This window comes from Panthera leo, chromosome A2 (genome assembly GCF_018350215.1).
Source record: "Panthera leo isolate Ple1 chromosome A2, P.leo_Ple1_pat1.1, whole genome shotgun sequence".
Lineage (NCBI taxonomy): Eukaryota > Metazoa > Chordata > Mammalia > Carnivora > Felidae > Panthera > Panthera leo.
The window spans coordinates 98,302,671-98,325,298 of record NC_056680.1 but is presented as its reverse complement, the minus strand read 5'-3'; the positions used below and the strand labels follow the sequence as shown (position 1 = coordinate 98,325,298).

General features: G+C 42.0%; 1 protein-coding gene across 2 annotated transcripts in view; it reads left to right on the top strand.

Annotated features, from left to right (window-relative positions):
* The first annotated feature begins 13,500 nt into the window (after positions 1-13,500).
* SLC25A13 (solute carrier family 25 member 13) overlaps positions 13,501-22,628 on the top strand; it is a 183,860-nt gene continuing 174,732 nt past the window's right edge. For both annotated transcript variants that reach the window (XM_042918249.1, XM_042918240.1), the window contains exon 1: positions 13,501-13,668. In XM_042918249.1, coding sequence (XP_042774183.1) covers positions 13,654-13,668 — 15 coding nt within the window. In that variant the 5' untranslated portion in view covers positions 13,501-13,653. The remainder of the gene's footprint in view (positions 13,669-22,628) is intronic.

Below are 22,628 nucleotides of genomic sequence, written 5' to 3'. Positions count from 1 at the left end.
TTTCAACTTTTCCCTTTAATTCTCATTTAAAATTCTTAATTGTAATTGACACAAAATTGTCACTTTTTCTTTAAATGGTAGTTGTACTATTGGGGATTGGTTGGCCAAAGACCAAATTTTATGTGCTAGAGATGACAATTTAGTCTATTTTGAATAGGTCTGCCTAAGGTGGAGAAAGACACAAGAACCACTCACAGTGTCACACTTATTTCCATTAGGGGTATTGGTATTACATATAAAAACAGTAAATTTCTCTATAAATAATAGAGTACCATACGTGGAAGGGAAAGTGCCTACAGCATAGGCAGTACTGCTTAATCTATTTTGGGGAAGAAAGAGCCCATACAAAAAGAACATGATAAATATGCTAAATTTATACAATATGTGCTCAGTGATAAATATTCTAAGCATGTACTTCAATAATTCTCTCATCAGCGCAGCCTTGTTACCCCCACCATCAGCAGATACTGATAATTAATCAACTGAAATGAATCTTTACAGAATAAACAAATCTGTTATACATGAATGATGATTATGTCTCTTTCAGTTGTGAAGGCTTTTCATAACTTATTCATGCCAGCGTTATGAAGACTTTTCCCTCAGGGAACAAATCTTTTTGGTGAGGCCTCCTTTTAGACTATTACTGGTGATCAGTGGCATTTCAGCCATATTCAGTGGATGTAGGTAATTGTAAGGAGCATGTGGGTGTTATTCCATCTCTGGGAGGGAGAGGGTAGGCCCCTTAATCTGTTTCCTAAGCACTTGCAGTCTTGCTGGCAGAGCTGGGATGGCTTGCTGTGACTGCACTCGTGGAAGTGGACATGATAGCTTTGTATCTAGATCTGGATAAATATCTATACAGGCTGCTTTACAGCTTATGCATACACACATTAACTTCTGTGGACAAGGAATATGGAAAGAAAATACAGTATGCCAGACAAAAAGAGGCCTTAGGTTGGTTCTGATGGAAATAACAACAGTCTCATGAATAAGGTGTACAGATACATTCCAACCAGTTCCTAATACCATCTTCATGCTCCTATTAAAGATAATTCTTGGGGTGCCTGGGTGGCTCAGTCTGTTAAGCATCTGACTCTTGATTTCAGCCCAGGCCATGATCTCATGACCCATGAGATGGAGCCCCATGTTAGGCTCTGTGCTGACATCACAGAGCCTGCTTGGGATTCTCTCTCTTCCTCTCTCTCTCTGACCTTGCCCTGCTCTCTCTCTCTCTCTCTCTCTCTCTCTCTCATCCCCTCCAAAATAAATAAATAAACTTAAAAAAATTTATTCTATACAGGTCTCTTGCATGTTTGCACATCTAATTAGTAGAAGCTCTATAGTCTTTGCTCCAAATTATGCAAGGACATTTGTATAAGAAACAGCCTTGGAAACTCCTGGACACAGAACAGCATGCTTACTGTCCCTTATTAAAGATTTAGGTTTCCTAACTCAGGGTTCCTCCCCTATAATGCAAATAACTGCATGTACAAGTATCACCTGGCCCTCTTTGTGCTGCCTTGTGGGAACTAAGGCTTAGGGAAACCAAAACTGATACCCTGGCTATCGCTATTACTGTGAACAATAAACTGTTCTTTATCTTTGACCCCAGAGTCTCATGTCTTTTGCTGGCATCCATGGAAACTTGTTAGCTTGCAAGTAGACTAAAATCGCAGAGCCCTTTACAGTTTTTGACACTGGATTCAGTATGTCTGATATTTAATATGAGTTATTTTCAGTTTTAGTGTACCTTAAAAGTTTGTCTGTGTTTTAATTCTTCTAAAGTAAATGTGGGATAGAGAGAATTGATTTGTAGTCAGTACAAAGGGAAGATATTTCTGAAAGTCATGTGGAAAGCTAAACGGTTAAAGCATGTTCTAAATCATCGCAGTATAGAAAAGTTATAAAATGCTTTTCTGTATTTTAATGACAAAACCCCTCAAAGAATGAAAAATTAAAATGTTTTTCTAAAGAGTCAGACATAAAATTTCAAAATAGGAAGAAAACTTAAAAATGAGTTGATTCAACTGACTCCCTCTATTAAAAAAAAATAAGGCATATGAGGACACACATTGACCTCCTTTGCATTCTCCATAATGGCTTTTGTAAATAAATATTCTAAGCATGTGCTTCAATAATTCTCTCATCAGCACAGCCTTGTTACCCCCACCATCAGCAGTGGGGGTTAGACAATTAGAACAAATATGTAGAAAGGTATTTATCATATTTTATCAATGATAGAGAAAAATGACAAATGACTTAAAACTCCCAAACATTAGAGAATGGTTGAAGTGTTGACAAATTCTTGTGATGTAATATCAGGTAACATTTATAATTATGTTTTTCGAGTGTTTTAATTAGTGACACGATATAATTTTTATGACATATTGTTAAGTGAGACAGTAGGATATACAAATTGTGTAATCCCAATAATATGACACATCATTATAACACACACTCATGCATACAAAGAAAAGAACTGGAAGAAAATTACTTTAAAATATTCAAGTAGTTATAACTGGATTGGGGAAATATGGATGGTTTTATTTTTCTTCTTTGTTGTTTTCTGTGTTGTTAAAACTTCCTATATCGAATCAGAATTTTAAAATAAATGATCCTTTATGCAACAAACTCAGTCTATGTTTAGTCCACCACCAGGCTTATTTTAGCCTTTTTCCTTCCCATTTATAACTCTCTTTGCCAGTGTGCAAGTGTGGGGTGTGGTGCAGTTTTGAGGGCTGGGTGGGGTAATAGAATTGTATTTCATTTCTCAGCCTCCTGCTTCATCCAGTTCATCTTATCCTATCTTCACATGAAGTCACATATCCTGAAAGTCCCTCAACTTTTTACCTCTGGGATTCCAACCCCATGCCCTGGCATTGCCAACCTTTTCTTAGCTTGCTGCCTGATGGTGCGCTTGAGTACAGACTGGGGACACGTTAGGCAGAATGTCTCCTTGACCCACTCCCATCTCCTCCATCAGTGTTCCCTTTGCTGTACCAACTCTTCCACCCTCTCCCTCTCTCTACCTGCCCCTTCCCCATGCATGCCTGCACGCACACACATACACACAGACATACACACACACACACACACATACACACACACACAACTAGCTCTAGATCAGCACTATTCAATAGCAACATTATGCGAAACCCTCAGTAATTTAAAATTTTCTATTAGCTACATTAAAAGAAACACATAAAATATATTTTAAGAATACATTTTATTTAACCCAACATGTCTAAACTATTGCTATTTCGACACATCATAAATTTAAAAGTTATTTAGGGAGACATTTTATATCTGCTTTTCTATACTAAAATCTTTGCAGTGCAACAGGCATTTTATATTTTCAGCACATCTCAGTTCACACTAGCCCCATGTCAAGTGCTCAGTAGCCACATGCAACTTGTGTTACAGCATTGGGCAGCAAAACTCTGGAGGGATCTTTCCCCCAACAACTTCTGTTCCGTGTCCCATTAGCCTGGGCCTTCCAAACGTGTAAATGGCTCTTTGGCTGGCTCTACTGGGACAGCTGTCTACATTAACCAGGGGCTTTGGAGGAAATACCTGTCATAGTTTGTGACAGGAGATCATGTACCTTTGGTGGTTCTGCCTTATGAAGTAGGCAGTCACCTATCCAATCTATGAATCTTGCCAGAGTGTGTGACTAGATCAATAGAGATCTGTTCCCTTATTAAAGAACAGAGGCCATCACTGTCCTTGATACATCCCATCCCATCCCACTCTCACTAAAGTATGGCTTCCTATTCCACCTATGTCTGAGGTTGGCAGACTGGCTTTCTGTTTAAATGAATCGGGAGAAGAAAGGTATCGAGCATCTTCAAAATTAAGCACATTCATTTCATCGGTAAAAATACTGAGTCCTGGAGGGGGAGAAGTGATTTGCACACAGTGATAAAGCCACTTAGTGGCAGACTTGGATTGGAACTAAAATCCAGGTCCCCTCTCGGTCCATCACATGAAGTCTCAAGTTATTTACTTTTGGTGATGTTGATCAAGTTATTGAATCAGGTCATTTACCAGGAGAAAGGTCCACGATCTACCCTAGAATTAGAGCCCATTAGTCTGATCTCTGTCTAGCTCCAATCTTTTTGTCCCAAGTAACTTTTCACACCAAAGCCTAGAAAACGGACAAGCAAACAAACACAAGCGATTAACTCACTGTCACAAAGTGCTAAAAAGGCCAGAAACGGGATGCATACATAGAGGGTAACAGGAGTTCCTTCTTTAGAAAGGAGGTCAGAGAAGGCACCCCTGAGGACCTGAGGATGAAGAAGAGGATAAGGGAGTGGGACTGTGGTGTTCCCAGCAGGCCAAACGGTCGGTGCAGAGGCCCTGGGCCGGGAAAGCTCTGCCCGTAGAGGAACTGGAGGCAGTCAGGAAGTAAGGCGTGAGACAGCCTGAGAGGCAGGAGGAGCCACATTACGTGGAGTCTCATGGTGAAAAGCTAGACATTTCAGTAAGAGTTTGAATTCTCCTGCCCCTTTTGGTATCTGGTGAGTTTCTTCTTAATTTTAACTGTTGATATTTAAAGATCTTGGCTGCATTACGACCTTAAGAGAATGAGCTCCACCACCTACAAGAGTCCTTGGAGGGTGAATGCGCTGGCCTCTCTTTCCAGCAGCAGATCCCTAATGGACTCCAGCAGTGACAGCAGGAGGTAAGCTAAAGCACTGTAGAGGCTGTGGCCCTGAGGCTGAAATTGTGATTGTATCCAACTGACAAACAAGTTCGGACATGGACCATCTGGTCCAATATCCTTAAATTGGGAACCTAGGGCTAACGTTAATAGGTTGTTCATAAATACTCAAGTGCTCTCCTGTTCTCTGCCTCATTGCTGTTTCAATTTTCAGCTTCCAAAGTAGATTTTCCAATACTTCTAAATGGAATGAAAGATTCTGGGACAGTGAGCCTAGGAAGAAACAGTCTTCATCCGCGTAACAGAATACTGGAAGCAGTAATGCTAGAATAGAATCAGAGAACATCAGAACAGCAAGGAGTCAAGGAGGACAGCTGCTCTGACCCTTTCATTCTAGTGTGACTATTATTTATAACATATTTTTACATGCCAGATGATTTATACATTCAGTTCAATAGCATAGCAACCTTGCAAAATGGGTATTTTTAAAAATTTCATTTACAGATCAGGAGACTGAGGCTCAGAGAGGTTTACTACTGACCAAAGGTTGCACAGCCAAAAGTGGCAGAGCTGGGACTCAAATAAAGGTCTGATTTTTAACTCACCATGCTATCTGAAGCTAGTTAAACAAATAGACAGATGAGAATATAATAATAAGAGCTAGTGGTAGAATATACATGGCCCAACTAGTTCTCATTTTTTCTACATCTTGATTAGCTATAAAGAAGAGTGCAAAAGAGATAAATAATACCTGAATAGAGTTCATTGCTGTTGTTGTTGGTGGTGGTGTCTGCAGTTTATAAAAATATAGGTCTCCTTAAACCAGTTTTGGTAAGATTGTTTTACTGAGTATTTTCTTCTTCTTTTTTTAATTTTTTATGTTTATTTATTTTTGAGAGAGAGAGAGAGAGAGAGAGAGAGAGAGAGAGAGAGAGTAAGCAGCGGAGGGGGAGAGAGGGAGGGAGCCACAGAATCTGAAGCAGTCTCCAGGCTCTGAGCTGTCAGCACAGAGCCTAACACAGGGCTGAAACCCCTGAACTGTGAGATCATGATCTGACCTGAAGTCAGATGTCCAACTGACTGAGCCACCCAGGTGCCCCCCAAGTATCTATTTTCTTAAAGAATTATAGAGCTCTTGATGAAGAGTTTTAAGAATTATTGCCAAAGAAATGGCTACACTAAAAGAAATGTTCCATACTACAAATGGCCAGGGCTGGAGAGCTCCCTGTGCATATTACTGGTTTCTGCTCCTTTCTGCTGATCTGACACTGGCCGGCTGAAACACTTGACTGTTCTGATACACCCCTCCTGAGTGCACTGAGGGCCCAAAGTAGCCTAAGCGTGATTTGCCACTGCTTTGAGTAGCCTGCTGGGCTCAGGGGATCTCAGCCAGATTCATAAGCACAGACTTGGACCTGGTGAAAGATTTGGGGTATTCTGGTTCCAGGCCATAGAAACAGAGCTCAGTCTCTTCAAAGACTTGGCATAAGTCCTGTGAGTAATTACTGGGATCTTACGGAACTATGGTTAAACATATTAAATATTCTACTCTAAGAACTATGACTTCTCTAAGATTTGCTACACCAGTGATACCATCTTCAGAACCAGGTGTGTTAGGCAGAATAATAGCTTCCCAAAGATGTTCATGTCCTGATCCCCAGAACCTCTGAAATATGTTACATTACATTATATGGCAAAAGAGAATTGAGGTCCGAGGTGGAATTAAAGTTGCTAATCAGTGTGAGCTGAATTGTATACTCCTCAAAATTTATATATAGAAATCCTAACTCCCAGTACCTAAGAAATGTACCTGTATTTGGATATAGGGTATTTAATTAAAATGAGATCCTTAGGATGGGCCTTAATCCAATATGGCTGGCATCTTTATAAGAAGGAAAGATTAGGACACAGGTATGTACACAGGGAAGACCATGTGAAGACACAGGCAGAAGACAGTTGTCCATAAACCAAAGGGAGAGATTTACTAACCCTGCTGAAGAAACTAAGTTTGCTGACACATTGTTCACAGACAGACTTTTAACCCCCAGAATTATGAGAAAATAAGTTTCTATTGTGTAAGTTACCCAGTCTGTGGCACTTTGTTATGGTAAGCCCTAGCAAACTAACACACTGATCAATTGACCTTAATATTGGAAGGTTATCCTGGATTATGTGGGTAAGCCTGATGCAATCACAAGGGTTCTTAAATACAGAAGAGCAAGGCAGAAGAAGCAATCAGATTGATGTGGTATGAGAAGAACTGGACCCACTGTTGCTGGCATTGAAGATGGAGAAGGAGGACCATGAGCCAAGGAGTGTAGGTAACCTCTAGAAGCTGAACGAGCAAGGAATAAATGGATTCTCTCCTACAGCCTCCAGACAGAGAGTAACACAGCCCTGCCAATATCTTGATTTGACCCATTTGGAACTTCTAAAGTGTAAGATAATAAATTTATGTTGTTTGCAACACTAAATCTGTGGTAACTTGTTCCAATGGCAGTAGGAAGTCGATACACAAGGGTTCTGAGCATGGTCTGTACAACACAGCAGGTTACAAGGCATGACCCTTACTTCAGCATGGTTTGGACATCTTTTGCACTCATACCATTAGATGATCTTCAAAATATTCCTACTATTTCTTATTTACCTACTTATTTTGTCAGTGTTGTATAAGATATTAGTGAATGGTGCTGGAATAAGGTACTGGGACAAGCAAATGGTCTGGTCTAACACCTTCACATAGGAAATTTCGAACATGCTTTGAAATTGTGGATGAAGCCAGGTCACCATGGTGTCCTTAATTTAAACTTCTACTCATTGGCCCTTGTCGGGTGATCTTCCTCAATCCTTAGAGGTATTGGTGCTCTAGGTGTAGGACTTCATGTTTTCAAAGCATACATTAAACGGATTTTTACTGAGTGCCTTGTACATACCAGATAGTGTTGCAGACACTGGGCATGCGGCAATGAGCCAACAGAGATACAATCTCTGCTTTCATTCCAGTGGGGGGAGGGAGACAACAAATACCTAAATAAATGTATGCCAGGTGATGATAAGGGATAGAATGAAAACCTAAGCAGGAGGTGAATGGAGTGGGAGCAAGTGATTTCTCTGATATGACATTCGACAAAGACCTGAATGGTAGATCTGTGAATTCTCTGAGGGTCAATACTGTGTCTTCTTCACCTTTGTTTCTGTGCACAGGTCAAGTCCTTATAATGTAGGACAGAGAAATGATTTAACACTAGAATATAAGACCACGCTGGCAGGGGCTGTAATGATCAACGCTCACCCCATGGAAGTATAATGTATATAGTCCCATGAATACTGGTCAGCATCAGCTATCTATTCCATTTCACTCAAGAGTCCTTTATGCTCTTGAGATAGACAGCAATCACATAACTCAGAACTTTTTGGGGTACTATGTGCCATCTGTTGTCCCAATATCTTATTTAGATACTCTCACCAGTCAACACTGTACCCTGGGGACTTGAAACTAGAAATTTAAATTCATCCCCAAATTTGTAGCTGCTGTAGAAGACTTTAGAGGTTTCCTATGCCTCCTGCCAAGTGTATAACTTCAGTGCTTGGGAATCTAATCATTTATGCCTGAATTGCAGTATTTGGCCCTTGACCATTAGGATGAATTCTGTGTAAATTTAGTAATTGTGATTCCTTTTCCCCAGCAGAAGGCTGGTTGCTGTTATGGCCCCTATTTCCATTTTTGGGTAACTTTTGATACTCACATCTTGCATTTGGTGAAACTGAAGGTCTACCCATGAGGGCAAGTGTTCACATGCTTGTGTATACCTGTTCTGCTCCCAGAAAGTAGCTGTTCAAGGCCTTGCTTTCAGAGCGTATCTCAAAGTTTTGGGGATTTGTTTTCAATCACACTTTTCTCAAGATGTCTTGTTTCCTTATCCTGACTACTTCCTCCCTCCCCTTCTTTCCTTTTTAATTAACAAAATGTTGACATAGCTTTCTCTGTTGGATTTACTAAGAAGCTAGGTCATATTCATTTCTGACCTACCTTTAGCCCACTCTCGGGGAAGGCTCATCATGCTTGATCTGACACATGGCAGGATTCCAAAAACAAAGGACTGCCACAGAAGGTCCTGGAGCCTGTGCAAAGTCAGAACTTGGGAGCTCTTCATTTAGTTATGTCATGGTGCTCCTTTTGCTCTGTCACACATGTCCTTTACCAGCCTGGCATTACCTTTGCAAAACGCAATCCATACAAAGGATCATACTGCAGTTTGTAGTACATGGTCAAATTTCCGGTAGATGATGTGTTTTGCTGGAGTACCCTTTCCAGCATGCTGTAATCTGGTGGTGGTAGTGGCCACAAGAGTGGCCTCTTGTTTGCTTGTTTGTTTTTCAGGGAGCTGAGGAAAAGAGCATGGTCAAAGGGCACCTACAAAGTGTGGCTGCCCTGGGAAAGGTGAAAGCTCAGAGCAGGACACACTGTTCACTCTTCTGAATTCCTGGGGCTTGAGCTCATGCTCAGGCCGTGTGCCTTCATAGCCCATGAGTGTCCCTCATGATTTAGACTGGCTGATTTCCCGGCTGGCCAGGTTGGCATCTGGTGCTTCAAGACTGATGGCTTTGGGACCTGTATTGGTTTCTTTGTTGCAACAAAGTACCACACACAGGGCAGCTTCAAACAACAGAAATTTATTGTCTCATAGTTCTGGAGGCCACAAGTCCTCAGGCGAGGTGATTATCAATCAGGTAGAGCTATGCTCCCTGTGAGACTCTAGGTAAAATCCTGTCTTTCTTCTTCATGGTTCCTGGTGCTGGCTGTTGATTGTTGGCATTCCTTGGCTTATAGCCCCGTAACACTAATTTTTGTTTTTGTTTGTTTGTTTTGTTTTTTATCATCTGGCCTTCTCCCAGTGTGTCTCTGTGGCTTCTTTTTTTAACGTTTATTTTTGAGACAGAGAGAGACAGAGCATGAAGGGGGGAGGGTCAGAGAGAGGGAGACACAGAATCTGAAACAGGCTCCAGGCTCTGAGTGGTCAGCACAGAGCCCGACGCAGGGCTCGAACTCACGGACCGCGAGATCATGACCTGAGCTGAAGTCGGCTGCTTAACCGACTGAGCCACCCAGGCGCCCCTCTGTGGCTTCTTATAAGAACACCAGTCATAGTGGATTAAGGGCCCACCCTACTCTGGTATGACCTCATCTTAACTGATTACATCTTCAATTTCCAAATGAGGCACATTCTGAGGTAAAAGGGATTTGGACTTTGGGGGAGACACAACTGAACTTCCAACCCATAATTTTTGGTCAAAATTTAGTGTCAGCTACTTTTAAATTGTAGGAAAGAGGATAGTCTGGGGGCAGAAAGAAGGGGTGAGTATGAGACATGTCGTTTACCAGAGTGCTCCTCAGCCTGTCAGGACATGATGAGTGGTAGGAGGCAAAGTGGCAGGTGCCCAGGCGACTTTATCTTCCTGGATAATGTTTCACATCATGCTAATGTTTAAAGGTTATGTGGAAATCAAGGAGCATCTTTCCCATTTCAGGGCTTGTGACGGTTAAACTTCTTAAAAATTTCATATTTTGGATAATTCCAGAATGAAGGAAGAAGCTTAATAACTGAGTCTGACTCAGTTGAAGTACACTTTGTTCCATATGTGGATATACCTGCATCCACAGTGTGGTAGGCTTGGTAGGTGGACTAATGGCTCCCCACCCCCAAAAAGATGTCCACATCCTAAACTCTAGAGCCTATGAATGTTACCTTATATGGTGGAGACTTTGCAGATATGATTAAAGATCTAAAGATGGACAGATTATTCTGGATATCTGGGTTTGCTCTAAATGTCACGGTTAGTGTCCTTATAAGGGGGAAGCAGAGGAGATCTCAGACAGAAGACACCATGTGAGGGAAGCAGAGTCAGAGACAGAAGATACTATATATGTTAGCTTTGAAGATCAGGAAAGGGGTGATGAGCCCCTGGAAAAGGTAAAAAACAGATTCTCCCCTAAATCTTCTGGAGAGAGCACAGCCCTACTGACACATTGATTTTAGCCCCTTACAGCTCATTTTGAAATTCTGGCCTCCAGAATTGTAAGAGAATACATTTATGTAATTGTAAGAGAATACAAGTATGTGGTGGCTTTGTTAGAGCAGCCATAGGAAACTTATACACAGAGTATGATTCCTTCTATTTAAATTTAAAAATGCAACTCTCTCTGAAAACTTACCATGATGAGCACTGAGTAATGTATAGATTTGTTGAATCACTATATTGTACACCTGAAACTAATATAATGCTATATGTTAACATACTGGAATTAAAATAAAAAACTTAATAAAATTAAAAAAATAGATCTCTCTCTTTCTCTCTGCATAAACACATAGAGATATCAAGACTTGAAGAAAATACGGTAAAATGTTACCAGTGGCTAACTCTGGGGGTAGGATTGTAAGTGATTTTTTTTGGTCATTACTATGATTTCTTAAATTCTTCGAGACTTCTTGAGAAAATCGAACAGATTCTTGATTCTTTTTCTTTAAAAGTTAAGGAACGATTACTCAGTCTTAAAAAGTCTTAAAACTCTGGCCCATGCTGCCAGATGGATGAAAACTTGCAGACATTATGCTCATTGAAATAAGCTGGTCACAAAAAGACAAATACTGTGTGATTCCACTTTTATGAGGAACCTAGAGTAGTCAAATTTATAGAGACAGAATGGTGGTTGCGGGGGGCTGTGAGGGAGGGGGCCTGGGAGTGGTTGTTTAATATAAAGCAAAGAGTTTTAGTTTTGCAAGATGGAAAGAGTTCTGGAAATTGATTGCACAACAATGTGAGTGTGCTTAACATGACTGAACCATACACTTGATATTGGTTAAGACAGATTTAAACCACACGTAAATTTTTTAAAGTTCATCTACATTATAAGAGGAGAGCTTCAGTGATGCCCTTAAAAACAAACGTGCACGGAACGATGTGCTTTCTGTTACATGAGGTTGCGTTTTCTCTGTAACTTTTAAATTCTTTTACAGCAGCTGGAGCCACCTCTCCACATGAGCTTTAGGTTCATCCCCTGCCATTCTTTTCTCTGTCAAATCTCTTGTTTTTGCTTTTGTCTTTATTCTTTCACTCTTTGCGTGGTTTTTCTCCTCCACCTATGAACATGCTCAAGTTTTGGGGGGCTTTGTTAGATCTCTTAAGAGTATGTTAATCAATTTCTCCTTTTTAAAATGCTTCTTTCTCTGGCTTTTACAACATAATTTGTATATTGTACATCCTCTTACAGACACACACTTGTATAACTGATCTTCTATTACTGATCTGTGGTGTCTTTCCAACATCCATACCAGGGATGTATGTGCAAGGCAGGGTGACTCCCTTTCTTTCTCTTACCCCCACATATAATTATTCAGCAGTGGTGACTAATTTTATCTCCTCTGTATTCTTTTAGCCCTATCCCATCTCTGGTTTCAGGCCCTCAGCCTGTCTTGTCAGAATGTCCCAATAGTTCAGTCTTGCCTCATCTTCCACACTGCAAGCAGAGTGATCCATCTATATTGTAAACCTTACCATGCTTCTTCCTGTCTAAAAGCCTTTTGGTCAAGGTGCCTACCCTTCAGCATGGCACCCAACACCTTCATGACATGGTCCCTAGCTGTCCATCCAGACTCTTCATCCACCAGTTCCACAGCTCATGTCACCTTTCATGATCAACGACTTTCATAACTTGCTGTGGTTCCCCAGCAATTTCTGGGCCTCCTGCCTCTCCTTATTTTCTCTGGCTGGGAAATCTTTGCCTTCCACTTCATTGGCCCAAGACACAGCCACTTTCCTACATTCAGCTTAGGCACCATCTCCCCTAAGGGACTTCCAGAGTCCTCAATGTCCCTACAGTGTCCTGGGAACAGGTTGTTGCCTTAACAGGTTATTTACATAGAAGTTAACTATCTATGTGTCTGCCTCCTCACTAGCCCTTAAACCCTTTAAGGGCTGAGTCCATCTCAAGTCATTTAGGTGTTTCCAGCACCTAGCACACTGTAGGCCCTCAATCAGTGTTGATTAATTAACATAATTATGTAATAAACACTTTTGTTGAAAGGTTATATCCGTAATTAACAAAATATTTAAAGCACTTTTCCCTGACCACCATTGCCTTAATTATAAATTTTGATGGCAGAGATAAATGAACGGAATTTTGATGAAGAAAGCTAAGATCTCTGGAGGTTATACATTTAATTTTTCCATTATAATTTTGACCTATTTTAGCAGGGCCTATCTGGTCGGGGGCGGGGGGATCTTTTGACCTTTATGATCCTAATAGGCAGCGCTGAAATCAAATAGCCTCACAAATATATGTTCTGCATTATACATACCCATTTGGTACTTAAGAGTTTACAGATTTGGCCTAAAAGTAGATTTGCTAGTGATACTACTTTCCTATCTTCCCACTGACTGGCCAGTGCTTTTGGATGCATTATAGCATAATACAGAGTGGAGTCCCTTCAAAAGGGAACCTACGAGGAAATCTGGCTGAACAGTGACCCAAGGGGACTTCCCACCCGGGTGCGTGCCCCTCCTTGCGGGTCTCAAGGGCCTGGAATGGCGGAATCCGGCAGCTTCCCTCGCAAGGCCAACTACCCCTAGGAGGGCGGATCGCACCCCACCACTGCCCCACGGCCCTCGTCGCTGGACAGCGCAGCCGGCGTCACGTGCGCGCGGCCGGTCTACCGCCCCCGGACCCGAGCCCGCCCCGGCCTCCGGGCAGAGGCCGTAGGATCACGCGCGCCCGGGCGCCTTGGGCCGGGCGCAGCCAATGGGCTGGCGGCGCCCGTCTGACCCGCGCCGGCGGGAGGGCGTGGGGAGGCAGGCCGGGCGCGCACGCTGCCGGGCTGTATCGCCATCCCTGCTGCCGCCGGGACGGGAAGTGAGCCGCCGGGGTCCACAGTGAGATCCAGCCACCGAGAGGGTCCTGCAGGCGCCCGGACCCGCACCCGGGGTGAAGCATGGCGGCCGCCAAGGTAAGCGTAGGCCCGTTGCCCCGGGGAGCGTGCCGGCCGGCCGGGGCCCGAGGGCTCGGGCGTTCACGTGCCGCCTTGGTGCAACGGGGAAAGCAAATAGAGAGGGGCCCGGGGCAGCTGTTCCACCTTGCAGCAGCGGAGGAGGGAGGTGACCGCTTCTCCCGGGCAGCACATGTGGCCCATGCGGGGACGGAGGCCCGACCTTGCAGTAGAAACTTTGTCGGCTGAACCCTCCCACTTGGCCCGGGAGGGAAGTCGGTGCCCGGCTGGCGCTCGGCGGGCTGAGCCAAGGTCGGCTTAGAGAAGCCAGGTGCGCCCGGGGCGAAAGGGGGCCCGGGGTCATCAGGTCCCCTCGGCCACCTCAGAGCACACCTGCTTGTGACCCCGGTTGTTATTGACTCGGGCTTTTTCCCGGCGGCACCGCCCGGGCTGAAGCCAGATCCTATTAGGTTTCAAAGGCTCCGCCCTCCCGAGGGTGGGGAAGTCACCTTGACTTCCGTTTTAGAGACCGTTCGGAATAGTTGGCCTGCACGCGTGTGGGTAAAAATGGAGAGGGTCCCCGCCCCGCCCCCCCTTCTCATCTTCCAGCCCCCTCTCCGCATCTGACAACACTTACGTACCGGCCTCTGAGCATTTGAGAGGCTTCTTTTTAGAAATGACAAAACAGATTGTCCTGGGAGCCTGTAACTCTTGTGAAGTTTTACTTAAAAGGAATTCTGCGTAATGTGAATCATTCACTAACCCGGAGGAAAGGCAGCTCCGACAGCTTGACCTTTCCTCTTTTCACCATTTTTTGAAACCTGGACACCATTTCAGTCTCTTTGGACTCCATTTCAACTTTTCTGGCAGAATACCATACTTAGTCCCAATCACTTGAATCATTGGAATTTATTGCTTTTAATTTTAAGTTCACGAAGGCAGCCCTTTAATCAAGCCTATACAACTTCTTAGTTCATTTTAAGTGCAATGAACTTAAATATACCCAACATTTCAAACATTTGTCCTTAATCAAAACTCTGTGATAACCCTCAAGAGGAAAACATGGCCAACACATCATACTCCTATTTATTCAAGCAAACTAATCACATTTGCAATGGAAATTGTAAGCAGACAAATATATTTAAATGCTGTTCTATGACTTAAGTTTCTCCAGACTCCCCAAATCTGCAGGCTTCTTCATGTTTCTAGACTATGTGGCCTAAGTGGCCTTTTTCTTTTCTGTAATGACTCTTGAGTTCCATCCTCAGGAGTGTGTTCTTGGGTGTGTGCATGAGTGTATTTGTGTGTGTGTGTGTGTGAACATATTGGTATATATAACTATTTTAGGTAGATTCTTTGAGGATCACTGGTATTTATTTTTGGTAACTACATTAACCCTTTCAAACTCAATGGCTCTTGACCTTTTCTTTGCATTAAATTTGTATCCAGTCAAGATTTCAAGGCCTGATATGAATTCGTTCCTTCCAAGTGACTTCTTCCAGGAGACAGGTGAAAATAGATTCCCATGCTCTTATTATTTTTTATATCTGCATGTGAACTAAATAATTATACTTAATTTGGAGATAAAATAATTGAGGAGCCTAAACTGATGAATGTACATGTAATTTGAGTATAAGAAAAGGATCATGAACTAGTATGAAGTAAAATAAGTGACATGGAAGCAGATTTAACTTTTTGGTTGTATTTTTATTAAGCTATCACATCATATCAATAAGTGCAGTTGAATTGTAACCAAGTAGTGAGGGGGAAGGTGAAACATTTCATTTTTACTCTTTGGGAACTTGTGTGTTTGTTTATTTATTCATTTAGCCTTGCCTCTTTTCAGGATTTCTGATGGCTCATATTATATATACATATATTTACAATCCAAAAAGATATCAAAATCAAGTCAGAGTAGATAAGAAAAGACAGGATAAAGGGAAAGGAAGATGCAGCCATGACTAAAATTAGTGGGAAATAAGGAGGTACTTGCTAGAGGAGACTGCATTTTCTAGCAGCCAGAGTAAAGAGGAAATGATCAGCAAGGTCAGTCAGTTACTTGGGAGAGAAGTCTCCTTGTACTGAGGGCAGTTTCTCCCCATGTCCTTTTATGTGCTGTGAGCAAACTGCATTCAGAACTAGCTCATGACCACAAATATATGTCTGTGGGTTCCATAAGGCCATTTTTAATAATGTCCCTCCTTGTAGCTCCAGGGCAGTGCAGTAAATGTAGTCTTAAAAGTTCCCAAAACGAGCTGTGCTGGTCTACTTTAGTCTAAGAATGCCTCTTACTTAGTGGCCTTTGGGCACTATCCTTGTGAGGTGATTCTGTCAGTTGCGGGTCAGTGCTGGGTGGACTGAGTTAAAGGCTGCGCTGTTAGCCTTTTCCTGGCGTGCAGTTAGTCCATGTTGCTGCATTGAACACAGAGCCATGGGTTTAACAGTCTCATTTACAAGCAGGATTGACATCCCCTCTTAAAATTTGAAGAGCCTGCCTAGGAGAGAGCCCACTCCAATGGAATGTCCCAGAGGTTGGGCCAAGAATCTGAAACTCAACAATTGTAGGTGAATTTCAGCACTCACTGTGGAGAATTGTTTGAATATTTAATTAAGCAGGTCTGATATTTTCTGGATGAACTTAACCACACCTAGCAGTTTCTTGATCTCTTGATCATTTATTCTGAGTTTCCTTGTTCTTTTTTTCTCCCCCGCAAGTGTAACTAATTATTCATGTCCCTCTTCCTTTAAATAGTTCACATAGGAAGGCCAAGAGGCCAAGAATCTAGTCTTTGGTCTGCTTTTATTTTGATTTCTGCATGAAGACTTCTGCATAATGATGCAAAAGATATTTGTTTTTTCATGAGGTAACATTGATCTAAAACTCTTATTATTTTGAGACAGACTCAAAAAACTTCCATTCTCTTGCTGCTTACTTTCTTAAGGTTCCCTTCCTATATGGTAAATGGTAAGTGGTCTGCCTGTACTATTTGTGTCGTTTTCAGTATTTCTTTTAAAACCTTCTAAGCACTGCCCTGCATGTATTAAAATGTAAATGAGTTTTTTAAATGATATTTCATGCAACTTCACAAAAAAATGCATTTTTAAAAAGTAGTAATAAGGGGAAACCTCCCCTTCCCCTTTGCCCCCATTTGGTTGTAGCGAACATTCACTCTTGGTCATTGGTTGAATTTGTATATTAATAATGATGAAATGAAACTAGATGAAACTTAAAAGTTAGAGAATGCTTACTTGAGTTCAGGCCTGAGAAATGTTCACATATAAAACTGGACATGGACCGATAATTTGGCCTAGAACTAAAGGAAATTTGGAACAAATTGAAGCATTAATAATAATGAAAATTTGGTCTGTAGGACTAGAACACTTAGGATTGATACTGCATTCTTGGAGGAGTTGTTGCTATGATCACTGATCACTGACTGCTTCAGAGTTGTGTATTATGTTCTTTCTAATGTTCCAAATGGGACTAAACTGAGGATGTGAAAATGAATTGGTCTCCTTTTGGGCCTTCTAGAAAACCACAACTATACTATAGGCTGAATCCTGTCATGGAAGTGCTCTAAGTAGTGGTTAGTGCCACAAAAGGGGCTATGGAAGCACTGGGGAAGGAGATGGATTCTGTGGGGGTGGAAGGAGGAAACATCTCAAAAGTGGTGGTATTTCAGCAAGAATGGCTGGGCAAAGAGCGAAGACCCGTTCCAACAATAAGAAACCACAAGTGTAAGGCCGAAGTGACAACACTTGCTACTTGTAGGGGATAGGATAGCAGGTAATGAAATCCATAAAAGAGCAGGGAACCCTCCCTGAGTACTTACTAGATAAGAGATTTGGTCTAATGCTTCTTGTTAGTAACTTACCTATATCCTGTAGCAGTCCTATGAGTTACATGCTATCATCCATGATTTACAGATGATGACTCTGGACACCAAGAGTTGATGTAAGTGGCTGAAGAACAGATAATTAGGAAGTGAAGGAGCTGGAGTTCAGGTCCAGTCAGTCTGGCTCCAGAGTCTGCTCTTATCCTGTGTTCCCTAGGGTCTGCCTGCGTGGTAGTTTGGGTAGAGAGTAGAGCGCATGAGAGAGGGGAGATGGCTTAGGAGGGAAATTAGGTGCTTCAGAGTAAGCCAGATTTTTATGTAAGAACCACTTACACAGTGTCTGCTATGTGCCAGGAACTTTCCCAAGTGCTTTACAAATAATAACTCAATTACTTTTCATAATAGCAAGAAGGGTGCTATTTTTGTCCTTATTTTAATAGGTGAGAAAACTGAGGCCCAGAAAGGTTAAGTAATTTCCTTAAAGTTATATAGTAAGTAAGTGATACAGCCTGGATTTGAACCTTGCCAGTATTTTTTCAGTGTCTTTGCTCTTCACCTGTCTCCACCTCTCCCAGGCCTTAAAAAGAGTTCTGTTTGCAAAGGTGCATGTGAAAATTCACATGTTATCAGTTATGGACGTATGTATTTCCTGGTCTTCCTAGTCCAGTAGTTTGTAGCACACTGTGACACTCAGTGTATGTTTCATTGCAGTGTTGATTTGCTATAGCTTTCTTTAAAAAAAAATTTTTTTTAACGTTTATTTATTTTTGAGAGAGAGAAAGAGAGAGAGAGGGAGGCAGAGCTTGAGTAGGGGAGGGGTAGAGAGAGAGGAAGACACAGAATCCAAAGCAGGCTCCAGTGTCTGAGCGGTCAGCACAGAGCCCGATGCAGGGCTTGAACTCACCAGCTATGAGATCATGACCTGAGCCAAAGTCCGACGTTTAAATGACTGAGCCACCCAGGCGCCCCTGGCTTTCTTTAAAAAAAAAAAAAAAAAAAAAAATATTTTTGAGAGAGAGAGCGAGTGAGCATGGGGGAGGGGCAGAGAGAGAGGGAGCCACAGAATCCGAAGCAGGCTCCAGGCTCTGAGCTGTCAGCACAGAGCCCCACGTGGGGCTTGAACCCACGAACCAGGCCGTGTCCTAAGCCGAAATTGGACGCTTCACTGACTAAGCCACCCAGACACCCTGATTTGCTATGGCTTTCAAACCACATTGCTGAGGCCAAGAATTGTCATATACCTTTTTTTAAAAATAGCTTTATTGAGAATTCATGTACCATACAATTCACTCATTTAAAGTGTACAATTCAGTAGTTTTCATATATTCACAGAGTTGGGCGACTATCCATGCTGTCATATGCCTTTGTAAAAATCTTAATCCACTGTTTACTACTAAGGACTTGGACTGTATTTTTAAGCTCCATGCTTTTCTCATTTCTCATCCTATAACAATGCCCTATTCAAACGTTTGTTAATGAGGATGAAATGAGATTTGGGCTTATCACAGATATTCTTTAAATGGGAAGTTTCTTTCCCTTATGGTAAAACCACTAGGTATTTAGTGATATCACAACATCATAATAAAGCAGAGCAGTTTTTGTGCTAGACAGGAAGGAAAAAAAGTTTGAATTGTTTTTTATGCTACCACGATGGTGGTAAGTTTCTGTGGTTCTGCTGAGGTTTGGATTTAGAGTTTCTTAAATTGATGGAGCTGGTGAGGAATGGGTTTAAATAACACAGTGGTCCTCTCTCCTCCCTACCAGTCCTGTCCCCTCTTGCTAGGTAAAGAAACGGAGTCCCAGAAAAATGTGTAATTGGACTAAGTCCCCTGATAAACCCTTTTGCTTTTTGCACACAGGCCACATGCCTTCACCAATGTTGGTCAGCAAATAGAGAACTGGAGTGGGTGGGAAGGGTTCAAAGCCAAGCTATGGTGTAAGAAAGTCAGGGAGCAATTCTTTTTGGATATTGAATTCTTCATAAGATTGGTGGAGGGGCTCTGACTCCTTCTACTTCTTTGACCTGTTGTCCTGTGTCCAGCCTCTGCTTTTGTTGAGTTCTCAGATGGAATCATTCCTCCCTGAGTTTTCCACTATCTGTGAGGATTACGCCTACTGAGCATGGTTTCTTCCTACTCTCCTTGCCCAGCATTTGCTGCTTCATAAGCACCCATCCTTCCTGTCATGATGCCTTGGATGCCTTTGAGTGAGTCTTGGAACAGAGGAATGTGTGAATCTGCAGACGTGTGCTGGTTTTGCTGGGGAGTAAGGAGGATGTGCCCTTACTGCAGTGATACAATTCCCTTAGCAAATGTGTTTAACAGCAACTGAGCAAGCACTATTTTCATGGCCTGTTTAACCAGACCTTCTTGTTGGGTTAAATCGCCCCAATTTATGGTGGCTCTGGTCTGTTACCTCAGAATTATTCCCAGTGGTTTATTTGTAGCGTGGTGGTCTGGTTTGTCGATTAGAAACGTTTATAAGATAGAGTACTCGTACTCACCATTTCCTTTGGAAATTTGCTGTGCAGTTGCATGAGTGAAAATAGGCCCTGATGGTTCCTTTTGAGTTGAGGTGCTGACAACATAGCAAAGTTTGCAGTGTTGAAATTTTTAGTAATTTAGCCTAAATAAACCACTCTGTTTAATGACTGTTATTAGGCTGGTAGCTTTGTCTTGGTTTCCACACGTAGTCACAGTTTCCACATGTTATCCATGAAAAATGTTGACTTGATACAAGAGTCAGATATTTCAAGATACACTTATTGTTCTATGGTAAAACATCTTTTGCGTCAGACTTATGCAGTACAATTTGTAAGAAAACTGTGAAGTGTAGGGGAGGGAAAAGTTCTCCCGGACTCTCCTAGGGTCCCTGGCTGGATCTGAAGATTAAACTGACAGAAACAGATGGGAGAAACGTATACAAGTTTCATTGAATTTTTACATATACGTGGGAGGCTTCACAAGAGAATGAAGACCCAAAGAAGGGACCAGAGTAGGAAGCTTTTATTCCTTTTAAACAAATTTGTGAAGAATTGACAAGACAGAGGCATTTGGGCTAGGAGTAGTAAATGGTGAAGAAGTAACTAGGAGATAAGGGTTAGTTTAATGATGTTTAATGATGTACAGTTTAATGATGTACAGCTTTCTGGATCCCCAATTCCCCATCTCTGGTGATAAGAATGTCTTTTCTCCTCCTAGTGCAGGGAGGGTACCCTGGTACCCTTCACATGGGGATTCTGTGACTGATTTCAGGAAAGAGGGCTGTGGGGAGAAGGTCAGAGTGACTTTCCTCCTTTTGCTGTTTTCTCAGACTCCTTCAGCTTAAGATTTTCCATATGCCAAAATGCTACATTGTGGTGCAATATGTCCTGAACTCCATCATGAGCCTGATTTGAACAGGCTTGTAGCCCCAGGTGCCTGTTTAGAAGTTTCTCCAAGTTAGACACGTGATTTTTATATGTCTGATTCTGGTCACAGTTCTAGACTGAGCAGTTGAGGAGCTCAGAACTGCTTTCTTATATGGGAAGAGGCTGCAAGAATGTTTTGTTTTGTTTATTTATTTATTTTTAAATCAGTAGCTCTGGTTTCGTGAGGAGCTAGACAGGCAGGAGTGGCTATATGCCCACTTCTTCCACTAATGGTGAGAACTTGGACAAGTCTACCTTCTCTGGGTACTTAGTGTCACCTTGTGGAAAACAGGGACCATCTGTGATGTGTGTGATGAGCAAATGCAATGTAACATGTGAAACCACTGCGAATTATCAAGGAATGTCAAGAGATGTTGTTGCGGGCTGTGGGACATTTCCACCTAACTGAAAACCGGGGGACAAAGATATTATTTGACATGCTTGAACAAAACCTAGCGTGCTTTTCTTAAGCTTGTGATCCATTTTAGTATTCACCATAATGGCTAGCCTCTGTGGCTGCTTAGCCAAATTCTCTGAGTGGTCTACTGGAGCTTGGCTATTAGAAGTTTTGGTCCATGGACCCGCAGCATTGGTTTACTTGGGAGCTTGTTAGAATTACAGCATATTTTGAGGAATCTCCATAATGTTCTCCAGAGTGGCTGCACCAGTTTGCATTCCTACCGGCAGTGCAAAAGGGTTCCCCTTTCTCTGCATCCCCGCCAACATTTGTTGTTGCCTGACAACAATGTTATCCATTCTGACAGGTGTGAGATGGTATCTCATTGTGGTTTTGATTTGTATTCCCTGATGATGAGTGATGTTGAGCATCTTTTCATGTGTCTGTTAGCCATCTGGATGTCTTCTTTGGAAAAGTATCTGTTCATTGCCTGTTTCTTTACTGGATTATTTGTTTTTTGGGTGTTGGGTTTGATAGGTTCTTTATAGATTTTGGATACTAACTCTTTATCCGATATATCATTTGCAGATATCTTCTCCCATTCTGTCAGTTGCCTTTTGGTTTTGTTGATTGTTTCCTTTGCTGTGCGGAGGCTTTTTATCTTGATGAGGTCCCAGTAGTTCATTTTTGTTTTTGGTTCCCTTGCCTCCGGAGACGTGTTGAGTAAGAAGTTGCTCTGGCTGAGGTCAAAGAGGTTGCTGTCTGATTTCTCTTGAAGGATTTTGATGGTTTCCTGTCTCACATTTAGGTGTTTCATCCATTTGGAATTTATTTTTGTGTATGGTGTAAGAAAGTGGTCCAGGTTCATTCTTCTGCATGTCGCTGTCCAGTTTTCCCAACACCATTTGCTGAAGAGACTGTCTTTTTTCCATTGGATATTCTTTCCTGCTTTGTCAAAGATTAGTTGGCCATATGTTTGTGGGTCCATTTCTGGGTTTTCTATTCTGTTCCATTGATCTTTGTGTCTGTTTTTGTGCCAGTACCATACTGTCTTGATGATTACAGCTTTGTAATATAGCTTGAAGTCTGGAATTGTGTTGCCTCCAGCTTTGGTTTTCTTTTTCAACATTACTTTGGCTATTTGGTATATTTCTGATTCCATACAAATTTTAGAATTGTTTGTTCTAGTTCTGTGAAGAATGCTGGTGTTATTTTGATAGGGGTTGTAAACTACCCTACAATCTATCAATTGCACTGCTAGGTATTTATCTGAAGAATACAAAAATGTTGATTTGAAGGGGCACATGCACTCCAATGTTTATAGCAGCACTATCAACAA